The 16,720-nt window shown below is 43.5% G+C and overlaps 2 protein-coding genes across 2 annotated transcripts in view; one reads left to right on the plus strand and one right to left on the minus strand.

Annotated features, from left to right (window-relative positions):
• Positions 1–2,262, plus strand: part of tmem45b (transmembrane protein 45B) — a 15,167-nt gene extending 12,905 nt beyond the window's left edge. The window contains exon 6 of the mRNA XM_037687422.1: positions 2,090–2,262. Within this exon, the coding sequence (XP_037543350.1) occupies positions 2,090–2,201 (112 nt within the window). The 3' untranslated portion in view covers positions 2,202–2,262. The remainder of the gene's footprint in view (positions 1–2,089) is intronic.
• Positions 2,263–2,465: 203 nt separating this feature from the next.
• nfrkb (nuclear factor related to kappaB binding protein) overlaps positions 2,466–16,720 on the minus strand; it is a 28,246-nt gene continuing 13,991 nt past the window's right edge. The window contains exons 19-26 of the mRNA XM_037687423.1: positions 11,839–11,918; positions 11,538–11,734; positions 11,190–11,460; positions 10,934–11,113; positions 10,090–10,818; positions 3,226–3,329; positions 3,007–3,142; positions 2,466–2,826 (exon numbers count right to left, since the gene is read on the minus strand). Coding sequence (XP_037543351.1) covers positions 2,686–2,826; positions 3,007–3,142; positions 3,226–3,329; positions 10,090–10,818; positions 10,934–11,113; positions 11,190–11,460; positions 11,538–11,734; positions 11,839–11,918 — 1,838 coding nt within the window. The 3' untranslated portion in view covers positions 2,466–2,685. The remainder of the gene's footprint in view (positions 2,827–3,006; positions 3,143–3,225; positions 3,330–10,089; positions 10,819–10,933; positions 11,114–11,189; positions 11,461–11,537; positions 11,735–11,838; positions 11,919–16,720) is intronic.

The raw sequence follows: 16,720 nt of genomic DNA on the forward strand, positions 1-16,720 counted from the left end.
CCACATCAACTCTGTGGATAAATACATCAAGTTCACACGAGAAGATGTAAAAAATGGCAAGTTGGCTTTCTTGGACTGTGAGGTCTCGGTCTCTGATAGAGGACATTTGCAAACCGAGGTGTACCGCAAACCCACCCACACAGACCAGTATTTGCAGTTGGACTCCCATCACCCTTTGGAGCACAAGTTAGGAGTCATCAGGACTCCGTATCACAGAGCAGACAGCATCCCCACTAACTCAGGAGCCAGGCAGAAGGAGAAATCCCACACAAAACAGGCTCTAGAGCAATGTGGATATCCTAACTGGGCCTTCCTGAAAGCAGAGAAGAAACCCAAACAGGACTCCAGTCAGCCATCAGGTGAAAAGGAGGAACCCAGACCCAGACCAGTGGTCATTCCGTATGTTGAGGGGGTATCAGAGAAACTGAGACGTTTATTTTCTAAACATAACGTCCCAGTGGCTTTTAAATCCCAAAATACATTACGGCAAAGACTGGTTCATCCCAAAGATCCAGTCCCCTGGCACAAACAGAGCAATGTTGTGTATGCTGTTCAGTGTCAGGAGGGCTGTGATCAGTCTTACATCGGGGAAACTAAACAGCCACTGGCCAAAAGGATGGTCCAGCACAGAAGATCAACATCATCAGGCCAGGACTCTGCGGTCTACACTCATCTCCAGGCCAGCGGTCACTCTTTCAGGGATGAAGATGTTCACATCCTGGACAGAGAGGAACGATGGTTTGAGAGAGGAGTAAAGGAGGCCATCTTTGTGAAAAGAAATCATCCATCGTTAAACAGGGGTGGAGGCCTACGTGTTCAATTGTCCCCCTCTTACAATGCTGTGATTGCTAGTATCACTCAGCCCTCTGTGAATAGTAAACAGCCATCAGTGTGCTAATGATCCATTGTTAGGCTGATGGTCCTTCTTGAGCATGTGATCAGCTGGTTTTGGTTGTCAGCAGCAAACTGGTTGATCCACTCTGAGAAGGTGCTATTTAAGAGACTGAGCTGAAAACAGCACCTCAGACTGAGGAAGTCTCTTGGATGAGAGACGAAACGTTTCTATATATTTTTTTTTTGCTTTTTTTTTTTTAATGTCCAGAGGACCAGACTGAACTTTTTTGGATTCAATATTTGAATTGTTGTATGCACAGAAAGAACTAGCAGTTTGTCAGTCCAGTCATAAATTAACTGAGGTTGTACCAAAAGCTATCTACAACAGGTAAGATATTTACTACACACAAATGTCTAAACCTTATAGATCAAGAGCTTTGTTTCTTTCAGATTACAGTAGTCCCTCGCTACTTCATGGTTCGTTTTTCACAGATTCGCAAAATAAGATTGGACATGACACATTTGGCTGATTGATGAGCCATGGGTTGTTTATTTAAAATACAATTTAAATAATTTTGCACCATGTGTGAAGCCCACAAGTGCAGGGGGAAGCTCCCTCCTGCAGCTCTGCCACACACACATTTCTCCTGCTGCAGCTTTGTGAAGGTTAACTCTTTGCTGTCCAGATGCACCGATCGACTTGTCTTCCAACTTACAATTCAAAGTATGTCACATTGTAAAATTGTCAAAATCACAAATTTAAAGTTATTTTTAATTATTTCAGAACTTCTATGTTCAGTTGTTGAAGTGTAATTGATCCAGAAGTACATTTCTGTTCTGTGCGTGAAGGGTTAACACTTCGATATCCTGCTGCACTTCTCTTCTCTACAATTTAAATACTGTAATATTTTAAATAAACAAGGATTATTTATTTAAAATATTACAGTATTTAAATTTAAATTGTTTATTTAAGGCGGAAGATTGGGAGTATCAGGTGATGTGTGATTGCAGCCTGTCACGTCATGACAAAGTTTACTGAACTTGGACTACGCCGTTTTTCACTTATCATGGGGGGACGGCAGGGTACGGAACCTCTGCGATAAACGAGGGACTACTGTAGTACTAAAATAACAATTTAAAGAACAAATCCTCAAAACCTTGATGCTAAGTGTATTTGTCATTAATGAAGAACATTTAATTGTACAATATATTACGATTTGCATGTTCCTAAAGGCCGTTTGTCTCGTTCCAACAGAACCATGACGAGATGCTCCAAGAAAGGTAGAGACATCGAGATTGGAATGAGAGACGCGTCGTCCAAATCAAGCATTCAGAAAGGTTTACTGGAACAGTCCGATGAGGAGTGACGACAATAACCGTTTGGTTATTTTTACTGAAATTTGTTAATAGAAAAAATGTGATTTCCATTTCAGCTCAATGTGCTTTAGATTTACAGAATAAAATAAATGAAGTTTAGAATCATTTTATTTTTTTTAAAGCCAAAGAGGAATATGACATGAAGCATGTTTTTTATTACAGCTTGTAAAATATATTAAATCAGACAATATTCCACTAAATTTACATTTATTCATTTTATAAACAAGAAACGCACATCCAGCTAACAATCGCACTGAAGGTTGTATTAATGGTTTAATAAAAATGACCAATTCTGACATTTAAATATTAACGAAACAACCAGTAAACACTTGAGATTCTGAAGGAAATGACCATTTTAGTCATCTTTTCCTTGGATTTTTTTTAATTCTGCATGAAACTGCAAACATATTTAAGGTTGCAACAAAAACGGGGAGTTCTGAGCAAAGCCAGATTGGAGCGACGATACAGACAAGCTCACTGCTGATGCGCAGGTGGAGGATCAGGGGCATTTTTTTGGGAGGGAGCCGTTGTGACGACCACCGCTGAAACAGACTTTGGGGAGCCTGTCGCCACGTGCTGCTGGAGCTGCTGCGTCTGAACCGTTTGGATCCGAACCTTAAAAAAAAAAAAAAAAAAAAAAAAAGTCAAAATAGAACTCTTTAGGTACTTATGTATTTCTAAGCAGGATCACAACATCCTCTCCAACAAGAAAACTTGACAGAGCAGGTATTGCAAGCTGGCTGTGCAGACGACACCTTATTGTTGGCCCAGTTCCAAAATGTGAAGTGCACTGACCTGTGTGGCTTGTCCCTGCTGCTGAAGCTGCTGGAACTGTTGGGCCGTGACAAAACTGACCGGTTTGTTCCCCGCAATCAGCTTCGTGCCAGCAGGCATGGTGGTCAAGATGATGTTCCTGCCCAGACTGCTAAGACTGAGAAAACAAATCCTCTATTTTATCAACAAACACGGGAGTTAAACTTAATTTAGGGTTATTTAATATCAACAGAGACTTACTTTGTGTTAAGACTTCCTTTAATCGGTGTCGTCACAACGCTCTTGTTCTTCAGTGGCTGGTTGAGGACGGAGAGGGGCACCGTGATCCGAGCAGGTAACTTTCCCTAGAGTGCAGGCAGACAGTGGCGTGTCTTAAAGTCTGTATTTAACACGTAGAATGCAGTCAATCCAAACAAAAACATGAATAAATAACAGCTGATTTTGAGTAAACCTATGTGTAGAAAGTCGGTAAAAATCTGAAATATTTCACATTTTCTCTTGGAAAAAATGATACAGATCAATAAATTAACTTTTTTTTTTTCCCCTGCCATCTTTAAAGCAATTCTGCAGAATTTAAATCACATGGTTTCAGTTCAGTTCAGTGACTGAAGCCGTCTGGCAGTTAAATTTAACTAAAGATGAACTGATGGATTTGTTTTTACGTCTTATTATAATGCTCCAACCTGCAGGTTTCAAGTATTAACTATCACCAAGAATTTACAATTTTTTTTTGCTAACTTTTACTTTAATTTAAAATGCATGTGTTCATTATAGGTTAAGCTGAAAAACTGGAGCCCGACCGATATATTGGTAGGACTGATACTTTAGACTGATACAAGCGTTTGGGGACAAATCGGTTTCTGTGATGCTGTACTTGGCCCATTATGCGCCAATATAAACACTGGGATATCCTGATGCATGCTCAATAATCCAGGTAGAAAAATCTAAAAAAGTTAAATCTGGTCCTCTGGACATTCAAAAAAACAAAACAAAGCAAAACAACAAAAAATGTAGAAACGTTTCGTCTCTCATCCGAGAGACTTCCTCATTCCTGATTAAAATCAGACACCACTCTGAGCAGCAGGACCACGCTTTCCACAGAACAACTGTCAACTCTTGAAACTGTGCCTGCAGTCAACCTACTTCACATATGGGGAGGAATATTATAGGCAGAAACATGGGTGTGCTATGGGGTCTCCAGTTTCTCCTATTGTTGCCAACCTGTACATGGAGGAGGTAGAAAAGAGAGCCTTGACATCCTTTTCAGGGACACCACCAAGTCATTGGTTCAGGTATGTTGACGACACCTGGGTTAAAATTAAATCTCAGGAAGTCCAACATTTTACTGACCACATCAACTCTGTGGATAAATACATCAAGTTCACACGAGAAGATGAAAAAAATGGCAAGTTGGCTTTCTTGGACTGAGAGGTCTCAGTCTCTTATAGAGGACATTTGCAAACTGAAGTGTACCGCAAACCCACCCACATAGACCAGTATTTGCAGTTTGACTCCCATCACCCTTTGGAGCACAAGTTAGGAGTCATCAGGACTCTGTATCACAGAGCAGACAGCGTCCCCACTAGCTCAGGAGCCAGGCAGAAGGAGAAATCCCACACAAGACAGGCTCTAGAGCAATGTGGATATCCTAACTGGGCCTTCCTAAAAGCAGAGAAGAAACCCAAACAGGACTCCAGTCAGCCAACATGTGAAAAGGAGGAACCCAGACCCAGACCAGTGGTCATTCTGTATGTTGAGGGAGTATCAGAGAAACTGAGATGTTTATTTTCTAAACATAACGTCCCAGTGGCTTTTAAATCCCAAAATACATTACGGCAAAGACTGGTTCATCCCAAAGATCCAGTCCCCCGGCACAAACAGAGCAATGTTGTGTATGCTGTTCAGTGTCAGGAAGGCTGTGATCAGTCTTACATCAGGGAAACAAAACAGCCACTGGCCAAAAGGATGGCCCAGCACAGAAGATCAACATCATCAGGCCAGGACTCTGTGGTCTACACTCATCTCCAGGCCAGCGGTCACTCTTTCAGGGATGAAGATGTGCACATCCTGGATAGAGAGGAACGATGGTTTGAGAGAGGAGTAAAGGAGGCCATCTTTGTGAAAAGAAACCGTCCATCGTTAAACAGGGATGGAGGCCTACGTGTTCAATTGTCCCCCTCTTACAATGCTGTGATTGCTAGTATCACTCAACCCTCTGTGAATAGTAAACAGCCATCAGTGTGCTAATGATCCATTGTTAGGCTGATGGTCCTTCTTGAGCATGTGATCAGCTGGTTTTGGTTGTCAGCAGCAAAACTGGTCGATCCACTCTGAGAAGGTGCTATTTAAGAGACTGAGCTGAATACAGCACCTCAGACTGAGGAAGTCTCTCGTGTAGTGAACTAAGCCTCAGGTCAAAATCTGGCCCTGAGGGCCTTCCTGGGACAAGAACTGTTATTTCATTGAAGAACTGTTATTTCATTGATTTGAGTCCAGAAACACAAAATTAAGTTCATCCAGAGACTTTCTAATTGTGTCCTGCACTGATCAATTGAAAGAACACTCTCTTTTTTATTATCATTACTATTTTACAAATGTCTTGATAATCAAAAGTGTGTTTAGTTCAAACCATTTTAAATGTTGAAGTGAACTACTCATTTTAAATCAACTGTGAAACAGTATTAATGATTTTTAATCCTCATTCAAAGTAGAAATCTAGTTAATGTCTGTTACAGAGTAATTATTCATTTTCTTGATCTTCTGTCTGAAATGAGCAAGTTGTAAGTCGGTCAAAAGTCGGAGACAAACGCAAATAAGTTTGTTGGAACGAACTGTCATGTTTTTAAATCCTCTCAGATGTAAATAGAGAAGCTGGCACCTGTTTCCTCCCATCTCGCCTAAACATTTCTCTGTCTGTTTCAAAAACATTTTTCTGTCTGTTCCAAAACATCTCATTGTTTTTCTGACTTCTAGTGACCTCTTACGTCACTAAAACCACACCCCTGATTGGCTCTTTCAGCCAATCAGGACTTCCCAAATGAACCGGAAACAGAACTCTTTAAATGTCGACACTTCCTAGTTCTCAGAGGGCAGTTCAGTTCGGAGAGCAGAACCGAACAGAAAAGTTGCTGGAGAGAACAAGAAGTTCCAGACATGATCCGAAGTTCTTCTGAGTCTCGTGGGGATTATGGAATCTTCCACATCTGAGTGGAACCTCTGACGGGCTCACAGCTCATGCGAGCCCACCTGGGAGGTGAGCTGCTGTTGAACGAAGTACCGTCACTACTCCGGACGGTTCTCTGCTATCCTTACGGAGACGCTGAAAGGTGGCTTGAAGTGGAACTTTACGCCGGAACTGACATATCTTCAGAAAGGTAAAAAGTCGATCTTCAACTGCGAAGTGTACCATGGGTTAAGCTGGGTTCGAATGGAGGGTGCCGTTCTTCGTCGACACATTTTCCCTCACACACCATCTCTCTCCATTTAAACCTCATTTCCCATCTTTAAAACTCTTCTATCTGCCAGTAATTAATCCAGATATTTTCAGAAATGTCTGTTGTAAAGCTCATTAATTAAAATGTGTTATTGCTTCAATCAGAATAATCACGTGTACAATGTTTGATGTTAAACTTTGATTCTGTTAATAAATGACCGCATTCATTTTGATGGGTCAAAGAAAATTAACGTCTCACGTCACTGATTAAACCATCTCCTACACAGTATCTCTGTCACATATCTGTCAAGTAGCTCGAAAAAGAGAGAACCTGTTTAAATTAAGTATAATATCAGGTACTTGAACTAGTCCAGATATTATAACGTGTGGTGGAGGTCCGAAGCTAAGCGAAGCTAACCGACCTATCTCACTACACTCGGATGAGAGACGAAACGTTTCTACGTTTTTTGTTGTTTTGCTTTGTTTTGTTTTTTTTGAATGTCCAGAGGACCAGATTTAACTTTTTTAGATAAACACTGGGAATTAGCCATGTCCTTACTTACAAAAGATGTAATTGTACAGTGCACCCAGCAGAGGGCGCTTGTGGACTACTTTCAAGTCATGGCCATTCTGCACACTTGACCATAGTTGCCAAGTCTGCTTATTAAGAGACTTTGGGCTTGTTTTTTTCTAAAGTCACTTGCAAATCTTGTGAGTTGTGGGTTGCGGTTTTTTGGGCTTGTTTTGATCGTGAAGTTGCTTATTTGGGCTTGACTTTCTTTCCGAGTGAAACTAGTTGATTATCTCCCAGCTCCGCACAATAAAGCAAAAGATGAGTGGTAGTAGGTAGTTTGTCCCTTCCACGCCTCCGTTTCCTGTTTATTGCTCCTGCCCTGCCCAAGTTGGTGAGGCGACAGGTGCACACATACAAATACGTCTGTGTGCGCACACCCCAAACACTCATACTGTGGCTGACGACTAGGGAGCTCCACTCACACGCATGTCCGGATGTTTTGTTTTTAATGTCGAAAAAATTACATATGCAAAATGTATTTTTTTAAATCCAAGCTTAAAAGTATGTTATTCAAAGTGTTTAGCATAATTTTGCTGTTTATGTGTAATGCCATAATAAATGCATGTTTATACTGTTTAAAAATGGCCTCTGTTTTACACAATGTGGTGGGTTGCCAGTTGGGCTGGTTGCTTGCTTCTATCGCAAGATCTGGCAACACTGCACTTGACTCACAGGGAGAGGAGACCCAAGAAGCAGAACAACTAAATACTGTGCAGCGTATTTTACGAAACATGGTAAGTTTATTGTAACTGATTTGTAAAATAAATTCTCTTCAATCCTCCAACGTGCTTGTCATTAGCTACATACCTCTCAAGTTAGCAAGCTAACGTTGAGCATTGTAAAACTTTATCCAGAACAATAAAGCTAAGGTAGCGGTAAATATATATCGGTGTTGGTAACGTTCTCAATGAAATGCATCGTTTGTCTGAAATCTTTACTTCTCTGCAAAGAAAATAAACTCTGCTGCGGTCAATACTAATTAGGCCTTCACCATACATGACTGTGTAAACGCTGAACAGAGAAGGGCATTTCTTTATTTTATATTTTTGTAACACTTTAACTTTATGGTGAATAGTGGAGGACAGAATATGTGAACACACTTTAGGACGACTGTTTTTATAGCCAGTGGACCACTTTCAACCAACTCTGGGACTAGGTATAGTGTGGATATGATTAAATTAGCTTCATGGTCGCCAACAGATGCACTAAATAAACAAGCCCTGCTCCACTCGCTGTTTAAGATTTTTGGGGGTGGCCAAAGCAAAAAAAAATTATTCAGCCATTGGTTATTGGCATTATCCTTCCCCTCCCAATATCTGTATTGGTGATTGCCATCGGGCTCTATAAAAAAAAAATAAAAAAATTAAAAAAAATTAAAAGTTAATATTTTTGGCAAAAGCAACATGTTTCAGAGTTTTCCTTGTCTTAACATTGGAAGTCTACAAATATTAATCAGATTTCTGTTTAACAATGATGTGTTCACTGACTTAAAATAAAACTGTACTGTCAAATCAGCTGTTACTGATAAATTTAATGGTGTTAAAATAATTTGCCAATGAGAAATAATTACTTATCGTTTGTTCAATTATCTCCCCTAAGTCATTACCTAACGATCCGTTTTCCACATTATGCCCAAAATTATTACGTCTTGTAGTTGGTCTTAATCAGCCAATTCTGGTCACTAGCCAGTTAATTAGTGCATCCATAATAACATAAAACTTAAACAACCACTTAAAAACAATTTTACAGTATTTATAAAAATTCTGAATTAAATCAACAAGAGTATCATATACAGCACATTATACACCTGTCAAGCTATCATAGAGCAATCTAAAGCAATGACAAGCTAAGACCTTGTATAGCCTTTGACCTTGATTTGTGATGCTGAAGCGAATGTGACGAAAAGATTATGCGACACGCTGTCTAGTGATGATGAATAAGTGTGTGGAGTTTTGTTAAATTATCTTGAGTGGATCACAAGTTATGGGCGTGATAAGAGAAAACTTACAGACGTACGGAGACTAGAGCTGTCATTTCTAACCCGGGCCCGAAGCCCGGCTGACCCAAATTTGGGCTGAGCCTAGCTATAATAATGTGCTGGATGGGCGGTCCGGGTCGGTGTCGGGCTTTTGATTGCGTCAGCGAATCAGCCGCAATCCAATTATATGGCAACATGGCTTGCCATACAATACAATTATATGGAAACATGGCTTGACATACTATCACCAGCCGCACACGGCCATTTCACCGCGAGTTGACCGGCCTTGAAAGAGGTAAAATAAAGTTCAGTTAAGCTTCAGATGGGATCGTCAGGCAGTGAGTCATCGCCCAAATGGACGTTCATTCAGCCGCTGCACTCAGCGGATGTGCGCGGTTAACGACCCAAACAGGTGAGATCCCAAAGCAGACATGTCAAAGCAGGGTTCGTGTCTGAATAATGCAGAATGCAGGTAGGGATTTAATGCAATTCGACGGCCATGAAAGGACAAACACACACGCTCTGATCTTCTGCCCCTTTTATTCAGCCATGCGCGTCCGCCGACTCTTAAAACTATATAAGCAGTCAAAGCTTAATTAAAATTTTGTTTTTTTCCGGGTTTGGACCTGTAATTACTGTTAATTCGTTAGGTCGGGTGGGGTTCGGAAATTATGGCCCGAATGCAACTCTTAACAAAGACTACATCAGAACATGTCTGCCTTTTGACAAGCGTTAAAAAACAAGGAGGGGAGAGGACTTGGTTGAATCAAACCAGAACAAACATTTTAAATTTCAAGTCAGAATAAAGATAAAATATGAATTTCCTTCTGGGGTTAATATGATATATCGATTAAAACCAAGGAACAAACAGAATATAGGATACAATAGCCATGTATATATATCTCATGGTAAGTGATTACATGATTTACCAGTTTACTGGCAGTGTTTGCACACCTTTCACCTGTTTCAAGCGATCACACAAAATGACTAATTCTTGCAACGCTACCTTTAAAAGGGTATTTTAATCTACACATATTTAATTTAAAAGGTGAATTTGAAACTGTTACATCTTGAAGACTAATAGCACGGACCAGCCGAAATGAAAACAGTGTGTCTTACCGTTTGTGTGGTAACGACCGTAGCAGGGACTTGTCTCACGGTGGCTGTGGCCGTTCCCAGAGACAGAGGTGCAGCGGAGGACCCAGGAGTCACGGTGATCCCTTTAGCACCTGTCACACTTGCAGCCATGGTCACAATGTTGGCACACGAGGAGGCCGTGAGGGGCTTACTGCCTGTGGTGGTTGTCATGGTGATGGTCTGTCCCGGTTTCTGAGGAATAACCCCGAGGCCTGGCATGATCCGGATAGTGGCGCTGCTCTTGTCGGGGGACGCCACGGTGGAGAAGGTCCTGGCCTTTTGGTCAGCCATGGTGACGGCCAGAGTGGGCATCAAACGTATGGCTGCGTCGCCACCGGCCTTCAACACGGTGGAGGCAATGGGGCCCGCTTTCGTCGTCTGGGCCTCCCCTGCGCAGGGTGAAGCACTGGAGGCAGAGGACGGTGAAGGCTGCGGAGGCGTCACATGCAGGGTGGCTGAAATGCTTTTGCTGCCTGAGGCAGCGGTGCCCAGAAAGTCCGAAGTGAGTTTAACAGTCGCAACTGGAGATTTGGCAAGAGTGGCCATCATGTCCGGGGTTATCCGCAGCACCGTTTGGCCCTTGGCGTCTGTGGTGATGGAGGACGGTGGAAGACGGAGGACATCTTTACCCTGGATGCGCAAGTTTGTTGCAGATATTGGAATTCCTGCTCCACCTGGAGGCTTCATTCCCAGCTGTCCAGTTATGGACACCTGTAGAAACATGGAAGCAACACATTGAGGGACGAGTGAGAGAGGGGACATGACGCTTGAGTCCACGGCTTTTCAACGCATCTTAAATCTGTTCTGTAACTCCTTTAGGTGTCACCTGTTTGATGTTGGAGCTGGTGACCCCCTGCAGCACAGCTGGAGACGTGGGGTTGTTAGCTGGGCTTCCAGGAGATCTAGTATGTGGTTTGGTTACAGTTAGAGCTGAGACAGAGAGGGTGTTTGGAACCTGGACTGGACTGCTGCCAGATGGACTCCTTAAAGGGACAGAAACCACTGCCTGTTGCACAAACAGCATCAGTTATTTGCACGAAGCGAAGCAAACACAGATGAATTATTTCGCTCTTGTGTTGTACCTGAGAAATGCCCTTGGCTGCTACGGATACAGGCATCCGGATCTGGTGAGGGGTCTGATGCACCAGTGAGGCCTGTTGGCCTGCGGCTGATGAACTGAGCCCAGGCTGGGCAGAAACGACCCTCACCTGAGGGAGGGAGCCCGCCGCAAGGTGACTCACTATCCGAGCAGCTTGCTGGGACGTAACAGGCTGCGAAACCGGCGGACAAGCCTGACTCGTGGGTAAAATGGTTCCCAGCTGAGGCAGCGAGGGAGGAGACACGAGAAGAACACTGTAAGAGGAAAGAGGACGAATTAGCAGACAAGTAAACCTTCTCATTCAAACTGCGCTGAAGAATGAAAAACCGACCCCGGTCTGGTTTTGATAGTATCTGGGACCCCAGTTTTTGTTGGTGTGGTGGCTGAGCAAGGTAGGGGTGACTTGGGGGTTCCAGGAGTGTTAAGGGTGGGTGTTGTAGGGACTGGAGACATGGGATTACAGATTACGTCCTGCGTTGCCTCTACAGATCCAGGGGCTTTGCTGCTTCCGTCCTTACTCCCAGATTTCTAAAATATAAATGCAAAATAAAATGGCTTTTTTTCCCCCCACAAAACTAGTTACTAAAAGGCAAAACACCAAATTAGACATGTTGTTCTAGTGGTGGACTCACAGGTTTAGATGCTGGTTTAGGTTTTTGCTGCAGAGCTTTTCTGGCCTTTGCAGCAGCAGCTTGAGCCTGGTGGATCCTCTCTGAGTGGAGCAAAGAAAGATCAGAAAATATTCCTCAAACGACTTAAAACTGTAAGCACCTGAAACGTGCGAGTTACAGTGAGGAAAATAAGTATTTCAACACCCTGCGATTTTGCAAGTTCTCCCACTTAGAAATCATGGAGGGGTTTGTAATTTTCTTAGGTGCATGTCCACTGTGAGAAACGATCTAAAAAAAAAATCCGGAAATCACAATGTATGATTTTTAAATAATTTATTTGTGTGTTACCGCTGCAAATAAGTATTTAAACACCTGTGAAAATCAATGTTAATATTTGGTACAGTAGCCTTTGTTTGCAGTTACAGAGGTCAAATGTTTCCTGTAGTTTTTCACCAGGTTGCTCACACTGCAGCAGAGATTTTGGCCCATTCCTCCACACAGATCTTTTCTAGATCAGCCAGGTTTCTGGGCGGTCGCTGAGAAACGTTGGTTACGTACTGTAACCCCAGATTCTATGAGTATAAGCGTAGCCCTTTAAGGCTGTCGCTTGGTGGGTTTATCCTGTTATGCGTAGCATTGCACTGAAAAAATTTAGTCCACGCCCACCTGCTGTGTGGGCCCTACCCGGTCCGTATAAATTACGTTAAGAGCGGGAAATCGGCTCCCAAAATAGCTTTTTCTTCAGCCATTTAGGAGCCAGTGAGGCCCGACGCTTAAAGGGCTACGCTTATACTCATAGAATCTGGGGTTACAGTACGTAACCAACGTTCTATTTCATATAAGCTTCGCCCTTTAAGGCTTTCGCTTGGTGGGTTAAGGGCGAAGCAGATGTGGTCCTCGCCTCACTGGGTCCATTCGAACACCGTATGAAGCAGAAGCTTGCCCAAAAAACGTCTTGTCACTCAGCTCCCCATGTGCGTAATTACGCATTGCGTAATTATGTGAGCCATGCACAGACGCATGTTGTGTAACTATGCATTCATGGCTGAACAGTATAGACAGATTAATAATAACAAATGAACTGATTATTAATCAAATGAACTGATTGGTAACAATAGTCATGAACTGATTAGTGACAATAGAACCAAAATAACAGACACAACTTGTGACTGATACATCTCACACTGTAAAGCATGCAGACAGATGTGAGCTTAAACAGAGTTCCATGAAAACAACAATATTCATTCTGTTAGAGCACTAAGGACAGAATGTGTCATGGAACGGGCCGTCACATCACGTAGATAAAAGCGAATGAATGAGCAGGGTGTTGAACACGCGGCCGCAGTGCAAATGTCCTGCATTGTCATATCATTATGAAAGGCAGTCGAAGATGCGATACCCCTGGTTGAGTGTGCCCTGAGGTTGACAGGAGGCTCTAAATCTGATGCTCTGTAGGCTTCAGAAATGGCCTCACACAGCCAGTGTGACAAGTGCTGGGTGGATAACGGGCGACCTGCAGATGCATCTCTATAATGAACAAACAAATGTTGAGTTTGGCGCATTACAGCTGTGCACGCTATGTAACGCGTCAACGCCCGCACCGGACAGAGAAGATGGAAAGATGCTTCTTCTTCTGATCTGTGGGGGGGGAACCCTCCAACGATATCGCTCTTGATTTAAAAGAGCTTGTGATGTTTTTAGGCATAAAAGCTGGGTTTGGTCTTAAATCAGCTGAGCTGCCCGTCAGCCTGAATTCTAAGACATGACGGAGCGACAGAGAGGGCAGATAAATCACTCACCCTCTTAGCGGATGTTAAAGCCAACAGCAGGGCTGTTTTAAGAGACAAGAATTTAATTGGAACCTGATCCATAGGCTCAAATGGAACTTTGATCAGGGCTCGCAGGACCAGCGTTAAATCCCACTGTGGAACAAGTGGGCGTGAAACAGGCCTGCATCTCTGTACACCTTTTAGAAATCGCTTCATCAGCGGATGATTAAAAGCTGTTCTGTCTCCGAACCCTTCGTGGCAGGAAGAGATGGCTGCAGCGTACGTTTTAATCGTGCTGAATGCCAACTTCCTGTCCATCAGCTGTTGTAGAAAAGACAGCACGCCGCCTAATGGACATGAGGTGGCCTCTACACCTTTCTCTGTACACCAGCGCTGAAAAACTGTCCACTTTGATGTGTATAGCGCTGTGGTAGATGCAACACGTGAATCCTGGATTGTGCGCACTACATCCTGCGGGAGACCCATCCTCTCTAAGCGGAACCGCTCAGCGGCCAGACCCACAGGTGCTGGCCTATTTCTGGGTAACTCCTGATCGCTCCTCCTGCCTGGAGGAGAGCATCTTCCCTCCACGGCAGTTTCCACGGGTGCCCCGACAGTAGATGTTGCAGGACTGGGAACCATGGTGCGTTCACGCGCTCAGGGGCCACCAGGAGAGCTGTCAATCCCTCCTCCTGAACTCGGTTCAGGAACCGTAAAATCAGAGGAGGTGGAGGAAACGCGTACAGAAGCGTTTTGGGCCATGGGCTGTGGGCAAACGCATCCACCCCCAGCGGTGGTTTGTCTCGCGGGCTCAGGGAAAACCATAGTTGACACTGAGCGTTCTCTCGTGTCACAAACAGGTCCACAGCTGCTTGCCAAATTTCTGCCATGTCTGGGTCATCAGGTCTGGATGGAGAGTCCAATCCGCGTGACGTGGGCTGCCCCTGGACATCACATCTGCCCCTTTGTTCAGAACACCGGGTATGTAAACTGCTCTGATGGAGAGCAGATTTTGGTGAGCCCAACACAGTAGCTTTCGCGCAATGTGTAACATCTGGGCTGAGCGCACACCCCCCTGCCGGTTTATGTACGCAGCAGTCACCTTGTTGTCTGTGTGAATCAACACGTTGATTCTGTAGCACGGGAGCAAAGTGTTGAATCACGTTCAGCACCGTGCGACACTCCAAAACATTTATGTGGGCTGATGTGTGATGGGGCCACAGCGCCCCTACTGCTTGAGATAGGCATGTCCCCCCCTAGCCTGACAGCGACGCGTCCGTGAAGACTGACACGTGTGACGTGGGTCTGCTGACGGGGACTCCCTCCGACAGAACCAGGGTGTTTCCCCAGTGTCGGAGATCTGCCCTCACGGAGGGAGGAACAGTGATCATCTGTCTTGTTTGTTTTACTGGGTCCACACGCAGACGCACAAACCACCTCTGGAGGCGTCTCATGTGTAATAAACCCAGCGGGACCACTATTGCCCCTTTTCCATTAGTACCGGTACGGGCCGACTCGACCCTACTTGGCCCGGTTCTGAGGCTTTTCCATTAGTACCGGTACTTAGCACCTGTTACTATTTTCAGTACCCTTGGCTCTGTGGTTCTAACCGGTACGAAGAGGTACAAAAACGTGACGTCAGTACACTGTCGGTCACTGGTTGGTCGGGGGCGGAGTCGGGGGCGGAGTCACTGGATCCTTCAGAAACGTTTCAAAACAATAATCCGCCATTTGCAATTTCTCGGACTGGAGCAGCGGCTGGATTTATTTTAAAGATTTTAAAAACAATACTGACAACATCTTGGTCTAATGTTGATGTGCTGGCATTTTTTGTGCTTGGTGGCCGACAACATAATTCAGAGCAAGCTGGATGGAGCTCTGCTGGTGTACCCCGATCCTCCCTCCGGAGCCTCCGAGCGCCAGGCCGGGCAGGGCGTCATCTCCCCGGCTCCAAGTTCAGCTGGTCACCGCGGAAGATCCTTCGATGTGCCGACTCGGAGGCTCGGGTTCCGGATACCAGCCTTGTGTGCTCAGAGCTCCGCAGGTCACTGCGAAGCTGGAGATGGGGACTCGCAGATGGACGTTGCCAGACCCCGGCCGCGCGTAATCATGAAGGCTGAATCCCGATCCCGCCCGGCATTCAGGCGGACTGGACAGTCTGGGACGGACGCTGGAAGCGATTTTTAAATTAAATAACATTTTGTTTTTATACAAAAAATGTTTTAAAAAAATGCTGAAGCGATTTAAAAATGATTTTTATTTTTTTTTTACACGTAAAATGTTTTTTAAAATCGCTTCCACCGTTCGTCGCAGACCCGTCTCTGCCCGCCTGTCTGCGCGGGTCGGACCTTCATGATTACGCGCGGCTGGGGTCTTGGAACAGCCTCTGTGAGTGACCAGCTGAGCTGGAGCTGGGAGGATGAGCCTCCCAGCTTCCTCCTCTCCGGAGGAGAGGATCGTGTGACTGCGGGCAGTGTCGTGCGAGACCAGCAGAGCGTTGAAGATTAAAAATAAAAAATAAAAAGACGTGCCAGCTTCATCGTGAAATCCTGTTTTCACTTTAATGACTGTTAACTCAGCTGAAAATCATAAAAAGACACAAAACGATTGGATCTCAGGAATATTTCCCTCAAACATGTTTAAAGAAAAGAGACGACCTTCAGTTCAACTTTATTTTAACTCACGAATGTACAAATCACAAAACAAGAACTTTAAAGCAAAGCTAAAAATAAAATGTATATATGTGAACAAGAAAGGAAACCACACATTTAAAATGAACATTAAAAGTAGACACAATGAGTGCAAATACATCAAATGATGATGAAAACCTATAAAAATTTGAATGTAATGTTTTTGTAGAATCTGGTTCATCAGAGTTTTAATTTATATACATATATATATATATATCTATAAATAAATATAGATAAATATATATGTATATATAAAAATACATATATATGTAATTTATATACATATATATATTTATATCTATAAATAAATATAGATAAATATATATGTATATATATAAATACATATATATGTATATAAATATATATGAATATATATAAATACATATATATGTATATAAATATATATGAATATATATAAATACATATATATGTATATAAATACAT

The sequence above is a fragment of the Nematolebias whitei genome, chromosome 14, assembly GCF_014905685.2.
Source record: "Nematolebias whitei isolate Nwh7 chromosome 14, NemWhi1, whole genome shotgun sequence".
NCBI lineage: Eukaryota > Metazoa > Chordata > Actinopteri > Cyprinodontiformes > Rivulidae > Nematolebias > Nematolebias whitei.